This window comes from Tachyglossus aculeatus, chromosome 3 (genome assembly GCF_015852505.1).
Source record: "Tachyglossus aculeatus isolate mTacAcu1 chromosome 3, mTacAcu1.pri, whole genome shotgun sequence".
Taxonomy (NCBI): Eukaryota; Metazoa; Chordata; class Mammalia; order Monotremata; family Tachyglossidae; genus Tachyglossus; species Tachyglossus aculeatus.
The window spans coordinates 616,265-639,491 of record NC_052068.1 but is presented as its reverse complement, the minus strand read 5'-3'; the positions used below and the strand labels follow the sequence as shown (position 1 = coordinate 639,491).

Here is a 23,227-nt window from a genome sequence, read left to right as displayed (position 1 = left end):
ACAGTAAGCGCTCAATAAATACGATTGAATGAATTAATCAAAGGTAGGGTATTGACACCTGTCTCCATGTTTTGTTTTGTTGTCTGTCTCCCCCTTCTAGACCGTGAGCCCGTCGTTGGGGAGGGACCGTCTCTCTCTATGTTGCCAACTTGGACTTCCCAAGCGCTTAGTCCAGTGCTCCGCACACAGTAAGCGCTCAACAAATACGGCTGAATGAACTAATCAACGGTATGGTATTGACACCTGTCTCCATGTTTTGTTTTTATTATCCGTCTCCCCCTTCTAGACTGTGAGCCCGTTGTTGGGGAGGGCCCGGCTCTACCTGTTGCCCAACTGGACTGTCCTGAGCGCTTAGTCCAGTGCTCTGCACACAGTAAGCGCTCAAGAAACACGATTGAAAGAATTAATGACCCCCACTCCCCCACACCCCGGCTCCCCGGACGCCCTGGGCCCCGTAGCCCCCCAACCCCCGGCTCTCCGGGCCCCCGCCCACCAGACTCCCTGGGCTCCCAGGCCCCCCTAGACTCCTGAACCCCGGGGCCCCTAGACCCCCTGGACCCCCAAGCGCTTAGTACATTGCTCTGCACACAGTAAGCGCTCAATAAATACGACTGATTGATTGATTGGCCCCCTGACCTCAGCCCCCCTGAAACCCCCGGACCCCCAAACCTCCGCCCCCCTGGACCCCCAGTCTGCCGCCCACCAGCCCCCTTGGACCCCAGCTCCCCTGGCCCTCCGCCCCCCTGGACAATGTACAAGTACTTTACTTGTACCTATCTATTCTATTTATTTTATTTTGTTAGTATGTTTGGCTTTGTTCTCTGTCTCCCCCTTCTAGACTGTGAGCCCACTGTCGGGTAGGGACTGTCTCTAGATGTTGCCAACTTGGACTTCCCAAGCGCTTAGTACAGTGCTCTGCACACAATAAGCGCTCAATAAATACGATTGATTGACCTCCGCCCCCCGGCTTCATTCCTGGGAAGCAGCGTGGCTCAGTGGAAAGAGCCCGGGCTTTGGAGTCAGAGGTCATGGGTTCAAATCCCGGCACCGCCACTTGTCGGCTGGGTGACATTGGGCAAGTCACTTCACTTCTCCGGGCCTCGGTTCCCTCATCTGTAAAATGGGGATGAAGACTGTGAGCCCCTCGTGGGACAACCTGATCACCTTGTACCTACCCCAGCGCTTAGAACAGTGCTTTGCACATAGGAAGCGCTCAACAAATACCAACATTATTATTATTCATTCAATCGTATTTATTGAGCGCTTCCTGTGTGCAGAGCACTGGACTAAGCGCTTGGGAAGGACAAGTTGGCAACATCTAGAGACGGTCCCTACCCAACAGCGGGCTCACAGTCTAAAAGGGGGAGACGGACAACAAACCAAAACATATTAACAGAATAAAATAGATAGAATATGTACAAGTAAAATAAATAGAGTAATAAATGCGTACAAACATGTATACATCTATACAGGTGCTGTGGGGAGGGGAAGGAGGTAAGGCGGGGGGATGGAGAGGGGGTGGAGGGGGCTCAGTGTGGGAAGGCCTCCTGGAGGAGGTGAGCTGTCGGGATCCCCTGCCCCCCCCGGCCTGCCGCCCCCCAGATCCTCCGGCCCCCCCGGGGGCTCCCGTACGTGGTCGGCGTCGCTGTTGGCGCTGTGGTAGCAGACGGCGCTGAAGGTGTAGCCCGAAATAGAGGCCGCCATCATGGGGCTCCTCCGCCCGGCCCCCGCCACCCACCGGGACAGCAGGGGGCGCCCTCACCGCGCCGCCCGGGCCCGCGCTTCCGGTCCCGCCGCGCGGAACCCTGGGAAACGGAGTCCCGCGCTTCCGGGCCCGCCGCGCGGCACCCTGGGAAACGGAATCCCGCTCTTCCGGGCCCGCTGCGCGGCACCTTGGGAAATGTAGTCCCGCACTTCCTGGCCCGCCGAGCGGCACCCTGGGACTTCCGGACCCGCCGCGCGGCACCCTGGGAAATGGAGTCCCGCAGGCCGCGCTGACTCATCGTCGTCGTCATCATCATCATTCATTCATTCATTCAATCAATCAATCAATCAATCAATCGTATTTATTGAGCGCTTACTGTGTGCAGAGCACTGGACTAAGCATTCAATCGTATTTGTTCATTCATTCACTCGGTCGTATTTATTGAGCGCTTACTGTGTGCAGAGCACTGGACTAATCAATCAATCAATCAATCGTATTTATTGAGCGCTTACTGTGTGCAGAGCACTGGACTAATCAGTCAATCAATCATATTTATTGAGCGCTTACTGTGTGCAGAGCACTGGCCTAAGCATTCAATCGTATTTATTGATTCATTCACTCAATCGTATTTATTGAGCACTTACTGTGTGCAGAGCACTGGACTAATCAATCAATCAATCATATTTATTGAGCGCTTACTGTGTGCAGAGCACTGGACTAAGCATTCAATCGTATTTATTCATTCATTCGCTCAATCGTATTTATTGAGCACTTACTGTGTGCAGAGCACTGGGCTAATCAATCAATCGTATTTATCGAGCACCTGCTGTGTGCAGAGCATTGGACTAAGCATTCAATCGTATTCATTCATTCAATCAATCGTATTTATTGAGCGCTTACTGTGTGCAGAGCACTGGACTAATCAATCAATCGTATTGAGTGCTTAGTGTGGGCAGAGCACTGTACTAAGCTCTTGGGAAGTACAAATTGGCAACATATAGAGGCAGTCCCTACCCAACAGTGGGCTCACAGTCTAAAAGGGGGAGACAGAGAACAAGACCAAACATACTAACAAAATAAAATAAATAGAATAGATATGTACAAGTAAAATAAATAAATCAATCAATAAATAAATAGAGTGATAGATATGTACAAACATATATACATATATTCAGGTGCTGTGGGGAAGGGAAGGAGGTAAGATGGGGGGATGGAGAGGGGGAGAGGAAGGAAGGGGCTCAGTCTGGGAAGGCCTCCTGGAGGAGGTGAGCTCTCAGCAGGGCCTTGAAGGGAGGAAGAGAGCTAGCTTGGCGGATGTTGGGAGGGAGGGCATTTCAGGCCCGGGGGAGGACGTGGGCCGGGGGTCGATCGCGGGACAGGCTAGAGCGAGGTACGGTGAGGAGGTGAGCGGCGGAGGAGCGGAGGGTGCGGGCTGGGCTGGAGAAGGACAGGAGGGAGGTGAGGTAGGAGGGGGCCAGGGGAGGGACAGCCTGGAAGCCCAGGGTGAGGAGTTTCTGCCTGATGCGCAGATTGATTGGGAGCCACCGGAGATTTTTGAGGAGGGGAGTAATATGCCCAGAGCGTTTCTGGACAAAGATAATCCAGGCAGCAGCATGAAGTATGGATTGAAGTGGAGAGAGACATGAGGATGGGAGATCAGAGAGAAGGCTGATGCAGTAGTCCAGACGGGATAGGATGAGACTGTGAGCCCGTTGTTGGGTAGGGATTGACACTATATGTTGCCTACTTGTACTTCCCAAGCGCTTAGTACAGTGATCTGCACACAGTAAGCACTCACTAATGATGTTGATGATGATGATAATGGCATTTGCTAAGTTCTATGTGCCGAGCACTGTTCTAAGCACTGGGGAGGATACAAGGTAATCAGGTTGTCCACCGTGGGGCTCACAGTCTTCATTCCCTTTTTACAGATGAGGTCACTGAGGCCCAGAGGAGTGTAGTGACTTGCCCAAAGTCACACAGCTGACAAGTGGCGGAGCCAGGATTAGAACCCACGACCTCTGACTCCCAAGCCCGGGGTCTTGCCACTGAGCCACATTCCTTCTCAATTCTGCTTCTTGGGAAGCAGCATGGCTCAGTGGAAAGAGCCCAGGTTTGGGAGTCAGAGGTCACGGGTTCAAATCACCACTCTGCCACTTGTCAGCTGTGTGACTTTGAGTAAGTGACTTCACTTCTCTGGGCCTCAGTGACCTCATCTGAAAAATGGGGATGAAGACTGTGAGCCCCCCGAGGGACAACCTGATCACCCTGTAACCTCCCCAGTGCTTCGAACAGTGCTTTGCACATGGTAAGCGCTTAATAAATGCCATCAACATAACGCCAAGGACACGACTGGCAGCTTGGCCGATGGGGTGCGGCGGGCCGGGCGTGGGGAAGGAAGACAGACTGACTGACAAACTGACTGACTGACAGACTGACAAACTGACTGACTGGAAGACTGACAGACCGACAGACATTCAGACTGACTGACTGACAGACTGACTGACTGACAGACTGACTGACAGATTGACTGACTGACAGACTGACTGACAGATGGAAAATGGCGGCAGGCTGGGGCCCCACCACTCGAGCGCCCACCGACAGGGACGTGGGAGGAGCGCCCTCTGGCGGACGAGCCCTCGGGGACCCGGCGGGGGCCACAGAGACGGACTTCCGGCGGGCTAGACGGCCTGCGGGAGGGCGCCGCTCTGTCCCGGCGGGCTCTATGGCAGTCCTCCAGCAGGGCAGCAGAGGGCGGGGGTGTGGGAGAGAGCTCCGGCAGGCTAGACGGCCTGCGGGAGGGCGCCGGTCTGTCCCGGCGGGCTCTATGGCAGTCTTCCGACAGGGCAGAGGAGAGCCCGGTGTCATGGGTTCTAATCATTCATTCAATCGTACTTATTGAGCGCTTACTGTGTGCAGAGCACTGGACTAAGTGCTTGGGAAGCACAAGTTGGCAACTATTAGAGTCGGTCCTTTCCCAACAGCGGGCTCACAGTCTAGACTTTGGGCAAGTCATTTAAATTCTCTGGGCCTCAGTTCCCTCATCCGTAAAATGGGGATTAAGACTGTGAGCCCCACGTGGGACAACCTGATCACCTTGTAACCTCCCCAGCGCCTAGAACAGTGCTTTGCACATAGTAAGCTCTTAATCGTATTGAGCGCTTACTGTGTGCAGAGCACTGTACTTAGCACTTGGGAAGTATAAGTTGGCAACATATAGAGACAGTCCCTACCCGACAGTGGGCTCACAGTCTAGAAGGGGGGGACAGAGAACAAAACCAAACATATTAACAAAACAAAATAGAATAGATATGTACAATTAAAATAGAGTAATAAATACGTACAAGCATATACATATATACAGGTGCTGTGGGGAAGGGAAGGAGGTAAGGCGGGGGGGATGGAGAGGAGGAGGAGGGGGAGAGGAAGGAAGGGGATCAGTCTGGGAAGGCCTCCTGGAAGAGGTGAGCTCTCAGTAGGGCCTTGAAGGGAGGAAGAGAGCTAGCTTGGAGGATGGGCAGAGGGAGGGCATTCCGGGCCAGGGGGATGACTTGGGCCAGGCGAGAACGAGGCCCGGTGAGGAGATTAGCGGCAGGGGAGCGGAGGGTGCGGGCTGGGCTGGAGAAGGACAGAAGGGAGGGGAGGTAACAGGGGGCGAGGGGATGGACAGCCTGGAAGCCCAGGGGGAGGAGTTTCTGCCTGATGCTCAGATTGATTGGGAGCCACTGGAGATTTTTGAGAAGGGGCGTGACATGCCCAGAGCGTTTCTGGACAAAGACAATCCAGGCAGCGGCGTGAAGTATGGATTGCAGTGGGGAGAGACAGGAGGATGGGAGATCAGAGAGGAGGCTGATGCAGTCTTAATAAATGGTTTAAATGGTATCATTATTATCATTATTAGAAGGGGGAGACGTACAACAAAGCAATACATTAACAAAATAAAATGAACAGTAAGTATGTCCAAGTGAAACAGAGAAATGAATCTGTACGAACATGTACACAGGTGCTGTGCGGAGGGGAAGGAGGTAAGGCGAGGGGGAGGAGGAGCTGACCAATTATCAGCTGTGTGACTTTGGGAAAGTCATTTCACTGGGCCTCAGTTCCCTCATCTGTCAAATGGGGATTAAGACTGTGAGCTCCCCGGAGGACAACCTGATCACCTTGTAATCTTTCCAGCGCTTACAGCAGTGTTTAGCACATAGTAAGTGCTTAATAAATGCCATCATCATTATCATTATTATGGACCCTTGTACTCCTCATCCTCAGTGCCTAGTCTCCCTAACATCATGGTCTGGCAGATTTGAAGACGAAGGGAGTTCCAAGCAGCAGGAAGGGTGTGAGCAGACATAGGAGGTGGATGAGTCAAGAACAGTGCTTTGCAAATAGTAAGGGCTTAATACATGCCATCGTTGTTGTTATTGTTGTTGCTGCAGAGGAGTGAGAGGGACTTCGGGCGGGCACCACTCTGCCCCGGCGGGATCAATCAATCAGTCGTATTTATTGAGTGCTTACTGTGTGCAGAGCACTGGACTAAGCGCTTGGGAAGTACAAGTTGGCAACATGTAGAGATGGTCCCTACCCAGCAGTGGGCTCACAGTCTAGAAGGGAGAGACCGGCAACAAAACAAAACATATTAACATAAAATAAATATATGTTTGTACATATTACTCTATTTTATTTGTACATATCTATTCTATTTATTTTATTTTGTTAGTATGTTTGGTTTTGTTCTCCGTCTCCCCCTTTTAGACTCACTGTGAGCCCACTGTTGGGTAGGGACTGTCTCTATATGTTGCCAATTTGTACTTCCCAAGCGCTTAGTACAGTGCTCTGCACATAGTGAGCGCTCAATAAATACGATTGATGATGATGAAATAGAATAAATATGTACAGATAAGATAGAGTAATAAATATGTACAATGATATATCCATATATACAGGTGCTGTGGGGAAGGGAAGGAGGTAAGGCGGGGGGGATGGAGAGGGGGACGAGGGGGAGAGGAAGGAAGGGGCTCAGTGTGGGAAGGCCTCCTGGAGGAGGTGAGCTCTCAGTAGGGCCTTGACTGCTCTATGGGAGTCCTCCAGCCGGGCAGCGGAGCGCTGGGTGGGGAAGCATGGTGGCTCAGTGGAAAGAGCCCGGACTTTGGAGTCAGAGGTCATGGGTTCAAATCCCGGCTCCGCCACCTGTCAGCTCTGTGACTTTAGGCAAGTCACTTATCTTTCCTGGGCCTCAGTGACATCTGTAAAATGGACTGTGGGACTGTGAGCCCCACGTGGGACAACCTGATTACCTTGTATCTACTCCAGCGCTTACAGCATAGTAAACGCTTAACAGATACCAACATTATTATTATTAGTATTAGATGAGAAGAATTTCCGACGGGCTAGAGAGTCCTCGGGCGGATGCCGCTCTGCCCCGGCGGGCTCTATGGCAGTCTTCCAGCCGGAGGGTGTGAGCGGGATTTCCGGCAGGCTAGAGGGTTCACGGGCGGCTGCCGCTCTGTCCCGGCGGGCTCTATGGCAGCCTTCCAGTTGGAGGGTGTGAGAGGAGCTTCTGGCGGGTGCCGCTCTGTCCCGGCGGGCTCTGTGGCAGTCTTCCAGCCGGGCAGAGGAGGACTGGGAGGAGATGAGAGGGACTTCTGGCGGGTCCGCTCTGCCCCGGCGGGCTCTATGGCAGTTTTCGAGCCAGGCAGAGGAGGGCTGGGCGGAGACGAGAGGGGCTTCCGGCGGGCTAGAAGGTCCTCGGGAGGGTGCCGCTCTGCCCCTGTGGGCTCTATGGCATTCTTCGAGCCGGAGGAGATAAGCGAGACTTCCGGCGGGCTAGAAGATCCTCGGGCGGTTGACGCTCTGCCCCGGCGGGCTCTATGGCAGTCTTGTAGCCGGAGGAGATGAGAGGGACTTCCGGCGGGCTAGAGGGTCCTCGGGCGCGTGCCGCTCTGTCCCAGCGGGCTCTATGGCCGTCTTCCAGCCGGAGGCGAGGAGAGGGACTTCCGGCGGGCTAGAGAGTCCACAGGCGGGTGCCGCTCTGTCCTAGCGGGCTCTATGTCAGTCTTCCAGGCAGAGGCGATGAGAGGGACTTCCGGCGGGCTAGAGGGTCCTCGGGCTGGCGGTTGGTGTGCCTGGCGGTCCTCCACCGGGGCAGCGGAGGGATGAGCGGTGGGGTCGGGGGTGGCGGCCGTGGGGCGGAGGACCAGCCCGGTTCCCACCCGTTCGCCCCTTCGGCCTTGGGGACCCGACAGCAGTGAGTTGGGGCCGGGGGGGAGGAGGAGGAGGAGAAGAGGAAGAAGAAGAATGGTGTTTGTTAAGCGCTTAATACTACTGCTACTAATAATAATGGCATTTGTTAAGAGCTTACTATGTGTAGAGCACTGTTCTAAGCGCTGGGGGGGATACAAGGTGATCAAGTTGACCCTCGTGGGGCTCACAGTCTTCATCCCCATTTTACAGATGAGGTCACTGAGGCTCAGAGAATAATAATAATAATAATGATGGTATTTGTTAAGCACTTACTATGCGCAAAGCACTGTTCTAAGAGCTGGGGAGGTTACAAGGTGATCAAGTTGGCCCACGGGGGGCTCACAGTTTTTCATCCCCATTTTTCAGATGAGGGAACTGAGGCACAGAGAAGTAAATTAATCAATCGTATTTATTGAGCGCTTACTGTGTGCAGAGGACCGGACTAAGCGCTTGGGAAGTCCAAGTTGGCAACATATAGAGACGGTCCCTACCCAACAGTGGGCTCGCAGTCTAGAAGGGGGAGACGGAGAACAAAACAAAACATATTAACAGAATAAAATAAATAGAATAAATATGTACAAAAGTAAAATAAATGAATAGAGTAATAAATCCATACAAACATATCTACATCTGTACAGGTGCTGTGGGGAAGGGAAGGAGGTAAGATGTGGGGGGATGGAGAGGGGGACGAGGGGGAGAGGAAGGAGGAGGCTCAGTCTGGGAAGGCCTCCACACAGCCGACAATTGGCGGATCCGGGATTTGAACCCATGACCTCGGACTCCAAAGCCCGGGCTCTTTCCACTGAGCCACGCTGCTTCTGTGTGCCAAGCACTGTTCTAAGCGCCGAGGGAGATTCAGGGTGATGAGGTTGTCCCACGCGGGGCTCCCAGTCTTCATCCCCATTTTACAGAGGAGGGAACTGAGGCATGGAGAAGCGAAGTAACTTTCATTCATTCAATCGTATTTATTGAGCGCTTACTGTGTGCAGAGCACTGGACTAAATGCTTGGGAAGTCCAAGTTGGCAACATCTAGAGACGGTCCCTACCCAACAGCGGGCTCACAGTCTAGAAGGGGGAGACAGACAACAAAACTAAACATGTGGACAGGTGTCAATACTATCAGAATAAGTATTAATAACAATGACATCCATTAAGCGCTTACTATGTGCAAAGCACTGTTCTAAGCGCTGGGGAGGTTGCAAGGTGATCAGGTTGTCCCACTGGGGGCTCACAGTTTTCATCCCCATTTTCCAGATGAGGGAACTGAGGCCCAGAGAAGTGAAGTGACGTGCCCAAAGTCACCCAGCTGACAAGTGGCGGAGCTGGGATTTGAATCCATGACCTCTGACTCCAAAGCCCGGGCTCTTTCCACATAAATGCCATGGGGCTGGGAAGATGAGGGAAGAGCAAAGGGAGGAAGTCAGGGCGACGCGGAAGGGATTGGGAGATGGGGGAAAAGTGGGGCTTAGTCTGGGAAGGCTTCTTGGAGGAGATGGGCCTTCGATAAGGCTTTGAAGGGGGGCGGGCGGGCAGAGTCATTGTATGGCGGATTTGAGGAGGGAGGGCGTTCTGGCCCGAGGAACGGATGTGAGACAGGTCGGCAGCAGCCTGGTTCGGTGGAAAGAGCCCGGGCTTTGGAGTCAGAGGTCACGGGTTCAAATCCCGACTCTGCCAATTATCAGCTGGGTGACTTTGGGCAAGTCACTTCAATTCTCTGGGCCTCAGTTACCTCATCTGGAAAATGGGGATTAAGACTATGAGCCCCCCGTGGAACAACCTGATCACCTTGTAACCTCCCCAGTGCTTTTGCACATAGTAAACACTTAATAAATGCCATCATTATTATTATCATCTATCTATACTAGCACTTAACAAAAGGCTGGCCATCACCTCGCCCCTTCCTACCTCACCTCCCTTCTCTCCTTCTCATTCATTCATTCAGTTGTATTTATTGAGCGCTTACTATGTGCAGAGCACTGTACTAAGCGCTTGGGAAGTACAAGTCGGCAATATGTAGAGATGGTCCCTACCCAACAACGGGCTCGCAGTCTAGAAGGGGGAGACAACAAAACAAAATGTGGACAGGTGTCAAAGTTGTCAGAACAAATAGAATTATGGCTAAATGCACATCATTAACAAAATAAATAGAATAGTAAATATGTGCTTGGCTCAGTGGAAAGAGCCCGGGCTTTGGAGTCGGAGGTGGTGGGTTCGAATTCTGGCCCCGCCATGTGTCTGCTGTGTGACCTTGAGCAGGTCACTTCACTTCTCTGAGCCTGTTACCCCGTCTGTAAAATGGGGATTAAGACTGTGAGCCCCACGTGGGACAACCTGATCACGTTGTAACCTCTTCAGCGCTTAGAACAGTGCTTTGCACATAGTAAGCACTTAACAAATGCTATTATTATTATATTATTATTATTATTATTTACTCTGTCACCAAATCCTCTTGATTCTACCTCCACAAAATCCCCAGCATCCATCCCTTCCTGTCTACCCAAACTGCCCAGATCATCTTTGTAAAATGTCATTGTGCACATCTCCTATGTATGTACCTGTATATATGTCTGTACATATTTGTTACTCTATTTACTTATTTTACTTGTACGTATCTATTCTATTTATTTTATTTTGTGAGTATGTTTGGTTTTGTTCGCCGTCTCCCCCTTTTAGACTGTGAGCCCACTGTTGGGTAGGGACCGTCTGTATATGTTGCCAACTTGTACTTCCCAAGCGCTTAGTCCAGTGCTCTGCACACAGTAAGCGCTCAATAAATACGATTGATTGATTCTCAACACACACTTGCACAACACCGAAACCCTTGGATGCCCACACCTTAGCATAGCATTTATGTCCCCGTGTTTTTAAACTCCACTCTGCTTCTTACTACCAGGAGTTGATTTTGGGGTCTGTTTCCCCTGCTAGAGCGTAGATCAATCCGTGGTGTTTGTTGAGAACTTTTCTGTGCAGAGCACCGTACTTCGCTCTTGAGTGAGTCCAGTAGAGTAAATAAGACACAATCCCTGTTCTCAGGAAGCTTACAATCTAGCCAGAGAGACAGACTTTAAAATGAAATACAGGTAAAGGAAACACCTGAGTGTAAAGCTGTGGACATAAGCGCTGAGGAGGTGGAGTGGAAGGAAGGACCCAAGAAGTGGGGATCATGTCTATTAATCAATCAATCATATTTATTGAGCACTTACTGTGTGCAGAGCACTGTACTATTAACTATTGTCGATTCCCACAGGCCTCTTAGAGTGAATGTTCTGTATGCAATAAATGCTCAGTACATAGTATTGACTGATTGGAGAAGCGGCGTGGCTTAGCGGAAAGAGGCCGGGCTTGGGCGTCGGAGGTGGTGGGTTCTAATCCCGGCCCTGCCACTGTGTGACTTTGGGCAAGTCGCTTAACTTCTCTGGGCCTCCGTTACCTCATCTGGAAAATGGGGGTGAAGACTGTGAGCCCCACGTGGGACAACCCGTTTACCTTGTATCTATCCCAGAGCTTCGAACAACGCTTGGCATGTAGTAAGTGCTTAACAAATTACCATCGTTATTATTATTATGAGTAGAGGAGGCGTCGGGGAGGGTAGTACAGTGCTCTGCACTTAGTAAGTGCTCAATAAATACGATTGAATGAATGATAGATGGGAAAAGATGGAGGGGGAGGGAAGAGGATACAGGGAGATGGGGGGGATAGAGGAAGGGGGAAGGGACGTGAGAGGAGGAAGGAGAAGGACGAGAAGAGGAGGAAAGGTACTAGAGAGGAGGAGGCAGCGAGACCGGGTCCCTACTGAGAGCTCACCTCCTCCAGGAGGCCTTCCCAGACTGAGCCCCTTCCTTCCTCTCCCCCTCGTCCCCCTCTCCGTCCCCCCCCATCTTACCTCCTTCCCTTCCCCACAGCACCTGTATATATGCATATATGTTTGTACCTATTTATTACTCTATTTGTACATATCTATTCTATTTATTATATGTTGTTAGTATGTTTGGTTCTGTTCTCTGTCTCCCCCTTTTAGACTGTGAGCCCACTGTTGGGTAGGGACCGTCTCTATATGTTGCCAACTTGTACTTCCCAAGTGCTTAGTACAGTGCTCTGCACACAGTAAATGCTCAATAAATACGATTAATTGATTGATTGAAGAGTATGGAGCCAGGACTGAGAGACCCAGGTTCTAGGGTTTCTCTGTGACCGGGGGCGGGCCATTTGGCCTCTCTGGACCTCGGTTTTCTCATCTATAGATTGGAGAGAAAGTAGCAACACTCCCCTGCTCCTAGACCAGAAACCCTGCGTGAAGTAGGGACTACGTACAATCTCATGGCTCAGTGGAAAGAGCCTGGGCTTGGGAGTCAGAGGTCGTGGGTTCTAATCCCGGCTCCGCCACTTGTCAGCTGTGTGACTTTGGACAAGTCACTTCACTTCTCTGGGCCTCAGCTACCTCATCTGTCAAATGGGGATGAAGATTGTGAGCCCCACATTGGGACCACCTGATCACCTCGTACCCTCCCCAGCGCTTAGAACAGTGCTTTGCACATAGTAAGCGCCTAACAAATACCATCATTATTATTATCATCCGTCGAAGTGTTTGTCAGAGAGTAAATGCAATAATTAGGAAAAGACCAAGATAGAGGCGGGGAGGAAGAGGACGACAAGGATAGGGAGCTTCCGACTCTGAATGGCCATCCGCCCCTTCTCTTACTGCTTGTCTTTCAATCAATCAATCAATCAATCAATCATATTTATTGAGCGCTTACTGTGTGCACAGCACTGTACTAAGCGCTTGGGAAGTCCAAGTTGGCAACATATAGAGACAGTCCCTACCCAACAGTGGGCTCACAGTCTAAAAGGGGGAGACAGAGAACAAAACCAAACATACTAACAAAATAAAATAGAATAGATATGTACAAGTAAAATAAATAAATAGAGTAATAAATATGTACAGGCATATATACAGGTGCTGTGGGGAAGGAAAGGAGGTAAGATGAGGGGGATGGAGAGGGGGAGAGGAAGGAAGGGGCTGAGTGTGGGAAGGCCTCCTGGAGGAGGTGAGCTCTCAGTAGGGCCCTGAAGGGAGGAAGAGAGTGAGCTTGGCGGATGGGCAGAGGGAGGGCATTCCAGGCCCATAGCAAGCTTTCCTCTGGGGATGGGCCGGGAGGGAGGCAGGTGGTCCTCGCACCTTGGCCCGGGCATGCAGGAGGCCCACCTACGGTTCCCGCTCTTAGGATGAGCACCTTCCCCCGGGTCCCTGGCCCGCTGTCATCATCATCATCATCAATCGTATTTATTGAGCGCTTACTATGTGCAGAGCACTGTACTAAGCACTTGGGAAGTACAAATTATGCTGTCCCCCAGCCTCCTCAAACCTGGGACCTCCCGTGTCCGGTGCTTGGGGCTGCAGCCCTGGGGAGAGAGCGGCTCGAGAGCGGGCCGAGTGGAGCCGTGGGGCAGCCGTCCAGCCCCAGCAGCCCCCTCGAGACGGCTAGAAACGCCCCTGGCCCCGCCGAGCGCCTCTTCCCGCAACTCGGAACTTGGGTCTCCAACGGGCCCCGCCCTGTGGAATCCGAATCGCCGTCCCAGATGCCGTCCGCTCACTGGGGTGACCGTCCTTGGGGCTCCGGGTTGGGGCCGGACTTCGGTGGCCAGAACGGTAGCATCCGACAGACGGTGACTCTTCTCCCTTTTCAAAACCTAATTCCGGGCACATCATCATCATCATCAATCGTATTTATTGAGCACTTACTGTGTGCAGAGCACTGTACTAAGCTCTTGGGAAGTACAAGTTGGCAAGGGCACATCTCCTCCAAGAGGCCTTCCTTGACTAAGCCCTCCTTTCCTCTTCTCCCACCCGCTTCTGCCTCACCCTGACTTGCTCCCTTTGCTCATCCCCCCTCCCACCCCGCAGCACTTACATCCATATCCATAATTTATTCATTTATATTAATATCTGTTTCCCCCTCTAGATTGTAAGCTCATTGCAGGCAGGGAATGTGTCTGTTTTATCATTATATTAGACTCTCCCAAGTGCTTATTACAGTGTTCTGAACATAGCAAGTGTTCAGTAATAATAATAATCAATCAATCATATTTATTGAGCGCTTACTGTGTGCAGAGCACTGTACTAAGCGCTTGGGAAGTACAAGCTGGCAACATATAATAATGTTGGCATTTGTTAAGCGCTTACTATGTGCGAAGCACTGTTCTAAGCGCTGGGGTAGATACAAGGTAATCAAATTGTCCCACATGGGGCTTACAGTCTTCACCCCCATTTTACAGATGAGGGAACTGAGGCCCAGAGCAGTGAAGTGACTTGTCCAAGGTCACACGGCAGACATGTGGTGGAGCCGGGATTCGAACCCATGACCTCTGACTCCAAAGCCCGTGCTCTTTCCACTGAGCCACGCTGCTTCCCTAAATACAGTAAATACAGCGTAAATAAATGTTCAGTAAATACAATCGACTGACTGACTAGTAGCGATTGCATTTATTAAGAGCTTATTCTGTGCAGAACGCCATACTCTGCTGGGAAAGAATAGACGAGTGGGAATTAGACACGGCCTCTGACCCTCAGGGGGCTCAGAGTGTAAGTGGGGAGAAGGGATTGGAGACAGACAATAATAACAACAATAATAATAGTAGCAATGATGGCATTCATTAAGCGCTTACTATGTGCAAAGCACTGTTCTAAGTGCTGGGGTGGTTACAAGGTGATCAGGTTGTCCCCCAAGGGGCTCACAGTCTTAATCCCCATTTTCCAGATGAGGGAACTGAGGCCCAGAGAAGTGAAGTGATTTGCCCAAAGTCACACAGCTGACAATCGGTGGAGCTGGGATTTGAACCCAAGACCTCTGACTCCAAAGCCCGGGCTCTTTCCACTGAGCCACGCTGCTTCTCTTTTGGGAATCAAAAACAAACATACAAAATAGGCTTGGCGGGTTCGGAGAGGTCTGGGCGGGCAAGGGAGCGGCTGTTCTCCCTGGCTCGGTGGGCCCAGGACCTGCTGGGAGCGGGGACCGTCGCTGAGGGAGGAAGGCGGTGATTATACAGTCTTTTCTCGGCCCAGATGGATGGGTATGAGAGCGTGAGGGCGCAGCTTTTATCATGGCCCTGCGAGCTTGAAGAACAGACCCCGGAGACGGGCGGGAGGGAAGGTGGCAGTTACAGGGCACCTTTCCTTCCTGGCCCGGAGGACGGCTCGCATCTCCTCCTGCCTTCAGGACATCTCCATCTGGATGTCCACCAGCCACCTAAAGCTCAACATGTCCAAGACTGAACTTGTCTTCCTTCCCAAACCCTGCCCTCTCCCTGACTTTCCCATCTCCGTTGACGGCACTACCATCCTTCCCGTCTCACAAGCCCGCAACCTTGGTGTCATCCTCGACTCCGCTCTCTCATTCACCCCTCACATCCAAGCCGTCACCAAAACCTGCTGGTCTCAGCTCCACAACATTGCCAAGATCCGCCCTTTCCTCTCCATCCAAACCGCTACCCTGCTCGTTCAAGCTCTCATCCTATCCCGTCTGGACTACTGCATCAACCTTCTCTCTGATCTCCCATCCTCGTGTCTCTCCCCACTTCAATCCATACTTCATGCTGCTGCCCGGATTGTCTTTGTCCAGAAATGCTCTGAGCATGTTATTCCCCTCCTCAAAAATCTCCAGTGGCTACCAGTCAATCTGCGCATCAGGCAGAAACTCCTCACCCTGGGCTTCCAGGCTGTCCATCCCCTCGCCCCCTCCTACCTCCCCTCCCTTCTCTCCTTCTACTGCCCAGCCCGCAACCTCCACTCCTCCGCCGCTGGTCTCCTCACCGGGCCTCGTTCTCGCCCGTCCCACCATCGACCCCAAGCCCACGTCCTCCCCTGGGCCTGGAGTGCCCTCCCTCTGCCCATCCGCCAAGCTAGCTCTCTTCCTCCCTTCAAGGCCCTACTGAGAGCTCACCTCCTCCAGGAGGCCTTCCCAGACTGAGCCCCTTCCTTCCTCTCTCCCTCGTCCCCCTCTCCTTCCCCCCCATCTTACCTCCTTCCCTTCCCCACAGTACCTGTATATATGTTTGTACATATTTATTACTCTATTTATTTTACTTGTAAATATCTATTCTATTTATTTTATTTTGTTAATATGTTTGGTTTTGTTCTCTGTCTCCCCCTTCTAGACTGTGAGCCCACTGTTGGGTAGGGACTGTCTCTATATGTTGCCAACTTGTACTTCCCAAGCACTTAGTACAGTGCTCTACACACAGTAAGCACTCAATAAATATGATTGATTAATTGACGTGAAACATACCGGGGAAGTGGGAATCCGGGGGGGACCCTCAGTGGCGGTTATCACAGTACTTTTCCCAGCCGGAATGAAGGGGTCCGAGAATGCGGCCGAGAACCCGGCCTGCCGGGCACGGAGCATGCTGGGAGCGGGAATCCTCCGTGGCAGGAGGGAAGGTGGTATTCCCTCCCTCCGCACAGCCGCCAAGCTAGCTCTCTTCCTCCCTTCAAAGCCCTACTGAGAGCTCACCTCCTCCAGGAAGCCTTCCCACACTCAGCCCCCTTTTTCCTCTCCTCCTCCCCATCCCCCCCACTCTACCTCCTTCCCCTTCCCACAGCACTTGTATATATTTGTACAGATTTATCACTCTATTTTACTTGTACATATTTACTATTCTATTTATTTTGTTAATGATGTGCATCTAGCTTTACTTCTATTTATTCTGATGACTTGACACCCGTCCACATGTTTTGTTTTGTTGTCCGTCTCCCCCTTCTAGACTGTGAGCCCGCTGTTGGGTAGGGACCGTCTCTATATGCTATATACTGAGAAGCAGCATGGTTCAGTGGAAAGAACATGGGCTTTGGAGCCAGAGGTCATGGGTTCAAATCCTGACTCTGCCAAATATCAGCTGTGTGACTTTGGGCAAGTCACTTCACTTCTCTGTGCCTCAGTTACCTCATCTGTAAAATGGGGATTAAAACTGTGAGTCCCCCATGGGACAACCTGATCACCTTGTAACCTCCCCAGGGCTTAGAACAGTGCTTTGCACATAGTAAGCGCTTAACAGATATCATCATCATCATCACCATATGCGGCTGACTTGTCCTTCCCAAGCGCTTAGCACAGTGCTCCTCATTCACTCATTCATTCATTCAATTGTATTTATTGAGCGCTCACTGTGTGCAGAGCACTGTACTAAGCGCTTGGGAAGTATAGTGGAAAGTGCTTTGCACTTGCACTTAGTTTGCACTTAGAACAGTGCTTTGCACATAGTAAGCGCTTAACAAATACCATCATTATTATTATTATTATTATAGGTTGGCAACATAGACGGTCCCTACCCAACAGCGGGCTCACAGTCTAGAAGGGGGAGACAGACAAGAAAACAAAACATATTAACAAAATAAAATAAATAGAATAAATACGTACAAATAAAATAAATAGAGTAATAAATACGTACAAACATGTATACATATATACAGGTAAGCAGTAAGCTCTCAAGAAATGCAATTGAATGAATGAATGAATGGTAGTTACATGGTCGGGTCATTTCTCGGTGGAAATGGAAGGGTCTGAGAGCACACGGGAGGAGCTTTAATCCCCGGCTTAGCCAGGCCTGGAGCATGCTTGGACTTCCCAAGCGCTTAGTACAGTGTTCTGCACACAGTAAGAGCTCAATAAATATGATTGAATGAATAAATGAATGCTGGAAGCAGAGATCTCTGGGGGTGAGAGAAGGCGGCAGTTACACGGTGCTTTTTTGGGAGGCAATAGAATCAATCAATCAATCGTATTTATTGAGCGCTTACTGTGTGCAGAGCACTGGACTAAGCGAAGAGTCCTCTAATAGAAGAGTCCTCTAGTACGAGAAAACGGCTTTTATCCCCGCTCTTAGGGATACGAAGCGTGTCGGCAGCGGGGGCCCTCCCCAATATGCACCCCCTGCATTAGTGCCCAAGAATATACCACCGGAGCACTGATAGGAGGTAACATTTTGTGATGGTGATCGGAGCACTTGAGAGCCCATTTTTTCTCTCTCTGTTCCAGTTGGGATACTACCTATGAAAGAGAACTGCAAGCTTTTCAAGAATATGGAGATACTGGGGAGATCTGGTAAGTAAATTCGGAAAGTGGATGTTTTTTTTTTTCTTAATGCCGTTAAAGATAGCCAGAGGATGAAGAGGAGGAGAAGGATGAGACAATCCCCAGCACATAACACTTCTAGACTGTGAGCCCACTGTTGGGTAGGGACCGTCTCTATATGTTGCCAGTTTGTACTTCCCAAGCACTTAGTACAGTGCTCTGCACACAGTAAGCGCTCAATAAATACGATTGATTGATTGATAACACTGTGCTATGACCCCCCTCAGGGAATGGCCCGTGCGCATCCCCACCTGTCGTGGTGTGGCCGCAGCTGGCCTCTTGAATCCCAATCAATCAATCAATCGTATTTATTGAGCGCTTACTGTGTGCAGAGCACTGTACTAAGTGCTTGGGAAGTACAAGTTGGCAACATATAAAGATGGTCCTTACCCAACAGTGGGCTCACAGTCTAAAAGAGGGGGCTCACAGTCTCCCGAGAGGTTCAGGGCCGGGGATGGCCTCCGTCAGATTGACCCTTCTCGGAGTCCCCTCCCCGGCGCTTAGTACAGCCCCCTCTCACGCAACATCCACTCAAATGAATGAATAAATAAACGAGAGGGCAGTCAGCGATTTCCCATGCCACGTTAGTTGCCGTGGCGGGTTCCACGGATGAAGGGTGGAGGCGAAGCGCTCAATAAATACGATTGATTGATTGATTGATACTGGCTCACTGGGAAGAACGTGGGCTTTGGAGTCAGAGTTCATGGGTTCAAATCCTGGCTCCGCCAGTTGTCAGCTGTGTGGCTTCGGGCAAGTCACTTCACTTCTCTGGGCCTCAGGTACCTCATCTAGAAAATGGGAATTAATAATAATAATGATGGTATTTGTTAAGCGCTTACTATGTGCAAAGCACTGTTCTGAGTGCTGGGGGGGGGATACAAGGTGATCAGGTTGTCCCACGGGGGGCTCACAGGCTCAATCCCCATTTTACAGATGAGGGAACTGAGGCTCAGAGAAGTTAAGTGACTTGCCCAAGGTCACACAGCAGACATGAGGTGGAGCCGGGATTCAAACCCGTGACCTCTGACTCCAAAGCCCGTGCTTTTTCCACTGAGCCACGCTGCTTCTCTAATTAAGATTGTGAGCCCCCCGTGGGACAACCTGATCACCTTGTAACCTCCCCAGCGCTTAGAACAGTGCTTTGCACATAGTAAGCGCTTAATAAATGCCATTATTATTATTATTATTATTATAAATGGAAAGAACCCAGAACTAGGAGTTGGAAAACTTGGGTTTTACTCCCAGCTCTGCCACACTGCTGCATGACCGTGGGCAAGTCACTTAACATGCAAATCTCTACTCTGCCGCTTACCTGCTATGAGAGCTTGGGCAAGTCACGTAGGTCTGAGAGTCTGAAGGTCCCAAGTTGTCATTCCAGCTATGCCATTTGTGTGTTGTGTGACCTTGGTCCAGTCACTTAACTTTTCTGTGCCTGTTACCTCATTGGGGAAGTAGCGTGGCTCAGTGGGAAAGAGCACGAGCGTTGGAGTCAGAGGTCATGGGTTCAAATCCCGGCTCCGCCAACTGTCAGCTGGGTGACTTTTGGTAAGTCACTTAATTTCTCTGTGCCTCAGTTACCTCACCTGTAAAACGGGGATTAAAACTGTGAGCCCCCTGTGGGACAACCTGATGACCTTGTAACCACCCCAGCGCTTAGAACAGTGCTTTGCACATAGTAAGCGCTTAACAACTACCATTATTATTATTATTACTATTATCATCTGTAAAATGGGGATTAAAACCATGAGTTCCACGTGGGACATGGAATGTGTCCAACCTGATTATCGTGCTCTACCCCAGCACTTAATACAGTGCCTGGCACATAGCAAGCACTTAACAAATACCATAAAAAAAACTCAAAAATAATAATAATAATAATAATAATAATAATGATGGCATTTATTAAGCGCTTACTATGTGCAAAGCACTGTTCTAAGCACTGGGGAGGTTACAGGGTGAACAGGTTGTCCCACGGGGGGCTCACAGTCTTAATCCCCATTTTACAGATGAGGTCACCGAGGCCCAGAGAAGTGAAGTGACTTGCCCAAAGTCACCCAGCTGACAATTGACAGAGCCGGGATTTGAACCTATGACCTCTGACTCCAAAGCCCGGGCTCTTTCCTACTGAGCCACGCTGAGAGAATGACTTCTGTGTACATCAGTTCCCTCATCTGCAAAATGAAGATTCAATCAATACTTGTTCTCTCTCCCACTTAAGCTGTGAGCCCCAAGTGGGACCTGATCATCTTGGAGCTGCCCTAGCACTTAGTACAGTGCTTTACACATAGTAAACACGTAACAAATACCACAGTTATTACTTCTGCACCTGAGTTTCCTCAGCTGTAAAATGGGGATTAAATAACTGTTCTCCCTCCAAAGTTTTTTGAATGCCAAAATGATAGATAGTACCAGAATTGCCTTTAATCTATGAAATAATTACAGGATCTGTTAAGTGGTATTTGTTAAAAATGATAGATAGTACCAGAATTACCTTTAATCTATGAAATAATTACAGGATTTGTTAAGCAGTCAATCAGTGGTATTTGTTAATCACTTAGTATGTGCCACGCACTGTACTTAGCACTGGGGTAGTGATGTCAGGTTGGAATTCATTCATTCAATGGTATTTATTGAGCGCTTACTGTGTGCAGAGCACTGTACTAAGCACTTGGAAAGTACAAGTCGGCAACAAATAGAGACAATCCCCACCCAACGGGCTCACAGTCTAGAAGCGGGGAGACAGACAATAAAACAAAGCAAGTGGACAGGCATCAATAGCATCAATGTGAATAAGTAGAATTATAGGTATATACTCATCGTTAATAAAGTAAATAGAATAATAAATATGTACATATATACACAAGTGCTGTAGGGTGGGGAAAGGGGTAGAGCAGAAGGAGGGAGTAGGGGTGATGGGAGGGGAGAAGGAGCAGAGGAAAAGGGGGGCTCAGTCTGGGAAGGCCTCCTGGAGGAAGTGGGCTTTGAAGGGGGGAAGAGAGCTGGTTTGGCAGATGTGAGGAGGGAGGGCGTTCCAGGCCAAAGGTTGGATGTGGGCCATTCATTCAATCGTATTTATTGAGCTTACTGTGTGCAGAGCACTGTACTAAGCACTTGGGAAGTACAAGTTGGCAACATATAGAGATGATCCCTACCCAACAGTGGGCTCACAGTCTAGAAGCGGGGGACAGATAACGAAACAAAACATATTAACAAAATAAAATAAATTGAATAGTAAACATGTCCAAGTAAAATAGAGTCATAAATCTGTACAAACATATATACAGGTGCTGTGGGGAAGGGAAGGAGGTAGGGCAGGGGGATGGGGAGGGGGAGAGGAAGGAGGGGGCTCAGTGTGGGAAGGCCTCCTGGAGGAGGTGAGCTCTCGGTAGGGCTTAGAAGGGAGGAAGAGAGCTAGCTTGGCAGATAGGCAGAGGGAGGGCATTCCAGGCTCGGGGGATGACGTGGGCCGGGGGTCGATGGTGGGACAGGCGAGAACGAGGCCTAATGGTGAGGAGATTAGCGGCAGAGGAGCGGAGGGTGCGGGCTGGGCTGGAGAAGGACAGAAGGGAGGTGAGGGAGGAGGGGGCCAGGGGATGGACAGCCTGGAAGCCCAGGGGGAGGAGTTTTTGCCTGATGCGTAGGTTGATTGGTAGCCACTGAAGATTTTTGAAGAAGGGAGTAACATGCCCAGAGCGTTTCTGCACAAAGATGATCCGGGCAGCAGTGTCAAGTGTAAATTGAAGTGGGGAGAGACAGGAGGGTGGGAGATCAGAGAGGAGGCTGATGCAGTAATCCGGTCGGGATAGGATGAGAGATTGAACCAGCAGGGTAGTGGTGTGGATGGGGAGGAAAGGGCGGATCTTGGCGATGTTGCAGAGGTGAGACCGGCAGGTTTTGGCGACGGATCGGAAGTGAGGGGTGAACGAGAGAGCAGAGTCGAGGATGACACCAAGGTTGCGGGCTTGTGAGACGGAAAGGATGGTAGTGCCGTCCACAGTGACGGGAAAGTCAGGGAGAGGACAGGATTTGGGAGGGAAGTTAAGGAGCTCCGTCTTGGACATGATGAGTTTTAGGTGGCGGGTGGACATCCGTATGGAGATGTCCTGAAGACAGGAGGAGATGTGAGTCTGGACGGAGGGAGAGAGAACAGGAGAGGAGATGAAGATTTGGGTATCATCCACGTAGAGGTGCTTGTTGAAGCCGTGGAAGCGAATGAATTCTCCAAGGGAGTTATTATAGATGGAGAACAGAAGGGGGTCAAGAACTGACCCTTGAGGAGCCCCTACAGTTAGGGGATGGGAGGGGGAGGAGGAACCCGGGAGGGGGAGGAGGAACCCGCGAAGGAGAGTGAGAACGAACTGCCGGAGAGATAAGAGGAGAACCAGGAGAGGATGGAGTCCGTGAATATATGTGGCCAACTTGTATATGTGGCCAACTTGTACTTCCCAAGCGCTTAGTACAGTGCTCTGCACACAGTAAGCGCTCAATAAATACGATTGAATGAATGAATGACAGGAGGGAGGGAAGTCAGCAAGGAGGCTGACGCAGTAATCACGGCAGGAGAGGATAAGTGCTGGTAGTAACGTGGTAGCAGTCTGGATGGAGAGGAGGGGGCGGATTTTAGAGATGTTGTGAAGGTAGAACTGGTGAGATTTAGTGATGGCTTGAATATGTAGCTTGAATGACAGAGGAATTCATTCATTTAATTGTATTTATTGAACGCTTACTGTGTGCAGAGCACTGTACTAAGCACTTGGGAAACAAACTGGCAACATACAGAGTTGGTCCCTACCCAACAATGGGCTCACAGTCTAGAAGGGGGACACAGACAACAAAACAAAACAAGTAGACCCGTGTCAATACCTCACCATTGATTAATTCATTCAATTGTATTTATTGAGTGCTTACTGTGTGCGGAGCACTGTACTAAGCGCTTGGAAAGTACAAGTCGGCAACCTATAGAGATGGTCCCTACCCAACAACGGGCTCACAGTCTAGAATTGGGAGACAGACAACAAAACGAAACATGTGGACAGGTGTCAAGTCATCAGAACAAATAGAATTAAAGCTAAATGCACATCATTAACAAAATGAATAGAATAGTAAACATGTACAAGTAAAATAGAGTAATAAATCTGTACAAACGTATATACAGGAATC

The 23,227-nt window shown here is 50.4% G+C and overlaps 2 protein-coding genes across 7 annotated transcripts in view; one reads left to right on the top strand and one right to left on the bottom strand.

Annotated features, from left to right (window-relative positions):
* Positions 1-1,723, bottom strand: part of ABRAXAS2 (abraxas 2, BRISC complex subunit) — a 33,948-nt gene extending 32,225 nt beyond the window's left edge. The window contains exon 1 of the mRNA XM_038743722.1: positions 1,633-1,723. Coding sequence (XP_038599650.1) covers positions 1,633-1,707 — 75 coding nt within the window. The 5' untranslated portion in view covers positions 1,708-1,723. The remainder of the gene's footprint in view (positions 1-1,632) is intronic.
* Positions 1,724-7,845: 6,122 nt separating this feature from the next.
* Positions 7,846-23,227, top strand: part of EEF1AKMT2 (EEF1A lysine methyltransferase 2) — a 51,582-nt gene continuing 36,200 nt past the window's right edge. For 5 of the 6 annotated variants that reach the window (XM_038744283.1, XM_038744279.1, XM_038744282.1 and 2 more), the window contains exons 1-2: positions 7,846-7,946; positions 17,972-18,037. In XM_038744283.1, coding sequence (XP_038600211.1) covers positions 7,855-7,946; positions 17,972-18,037 — 158 coding nt within the window. In that variant the 5' untranslated portion in view covers positions 7,846-7,854. Of the gene's footprint in view, positions 7,947-13,138; positions 13,591-17,971; positions 18,038-23,227 lie in introns of those variants that run through there. The other variant, XM_038744284.1, reaches the window with a different exon arrangement.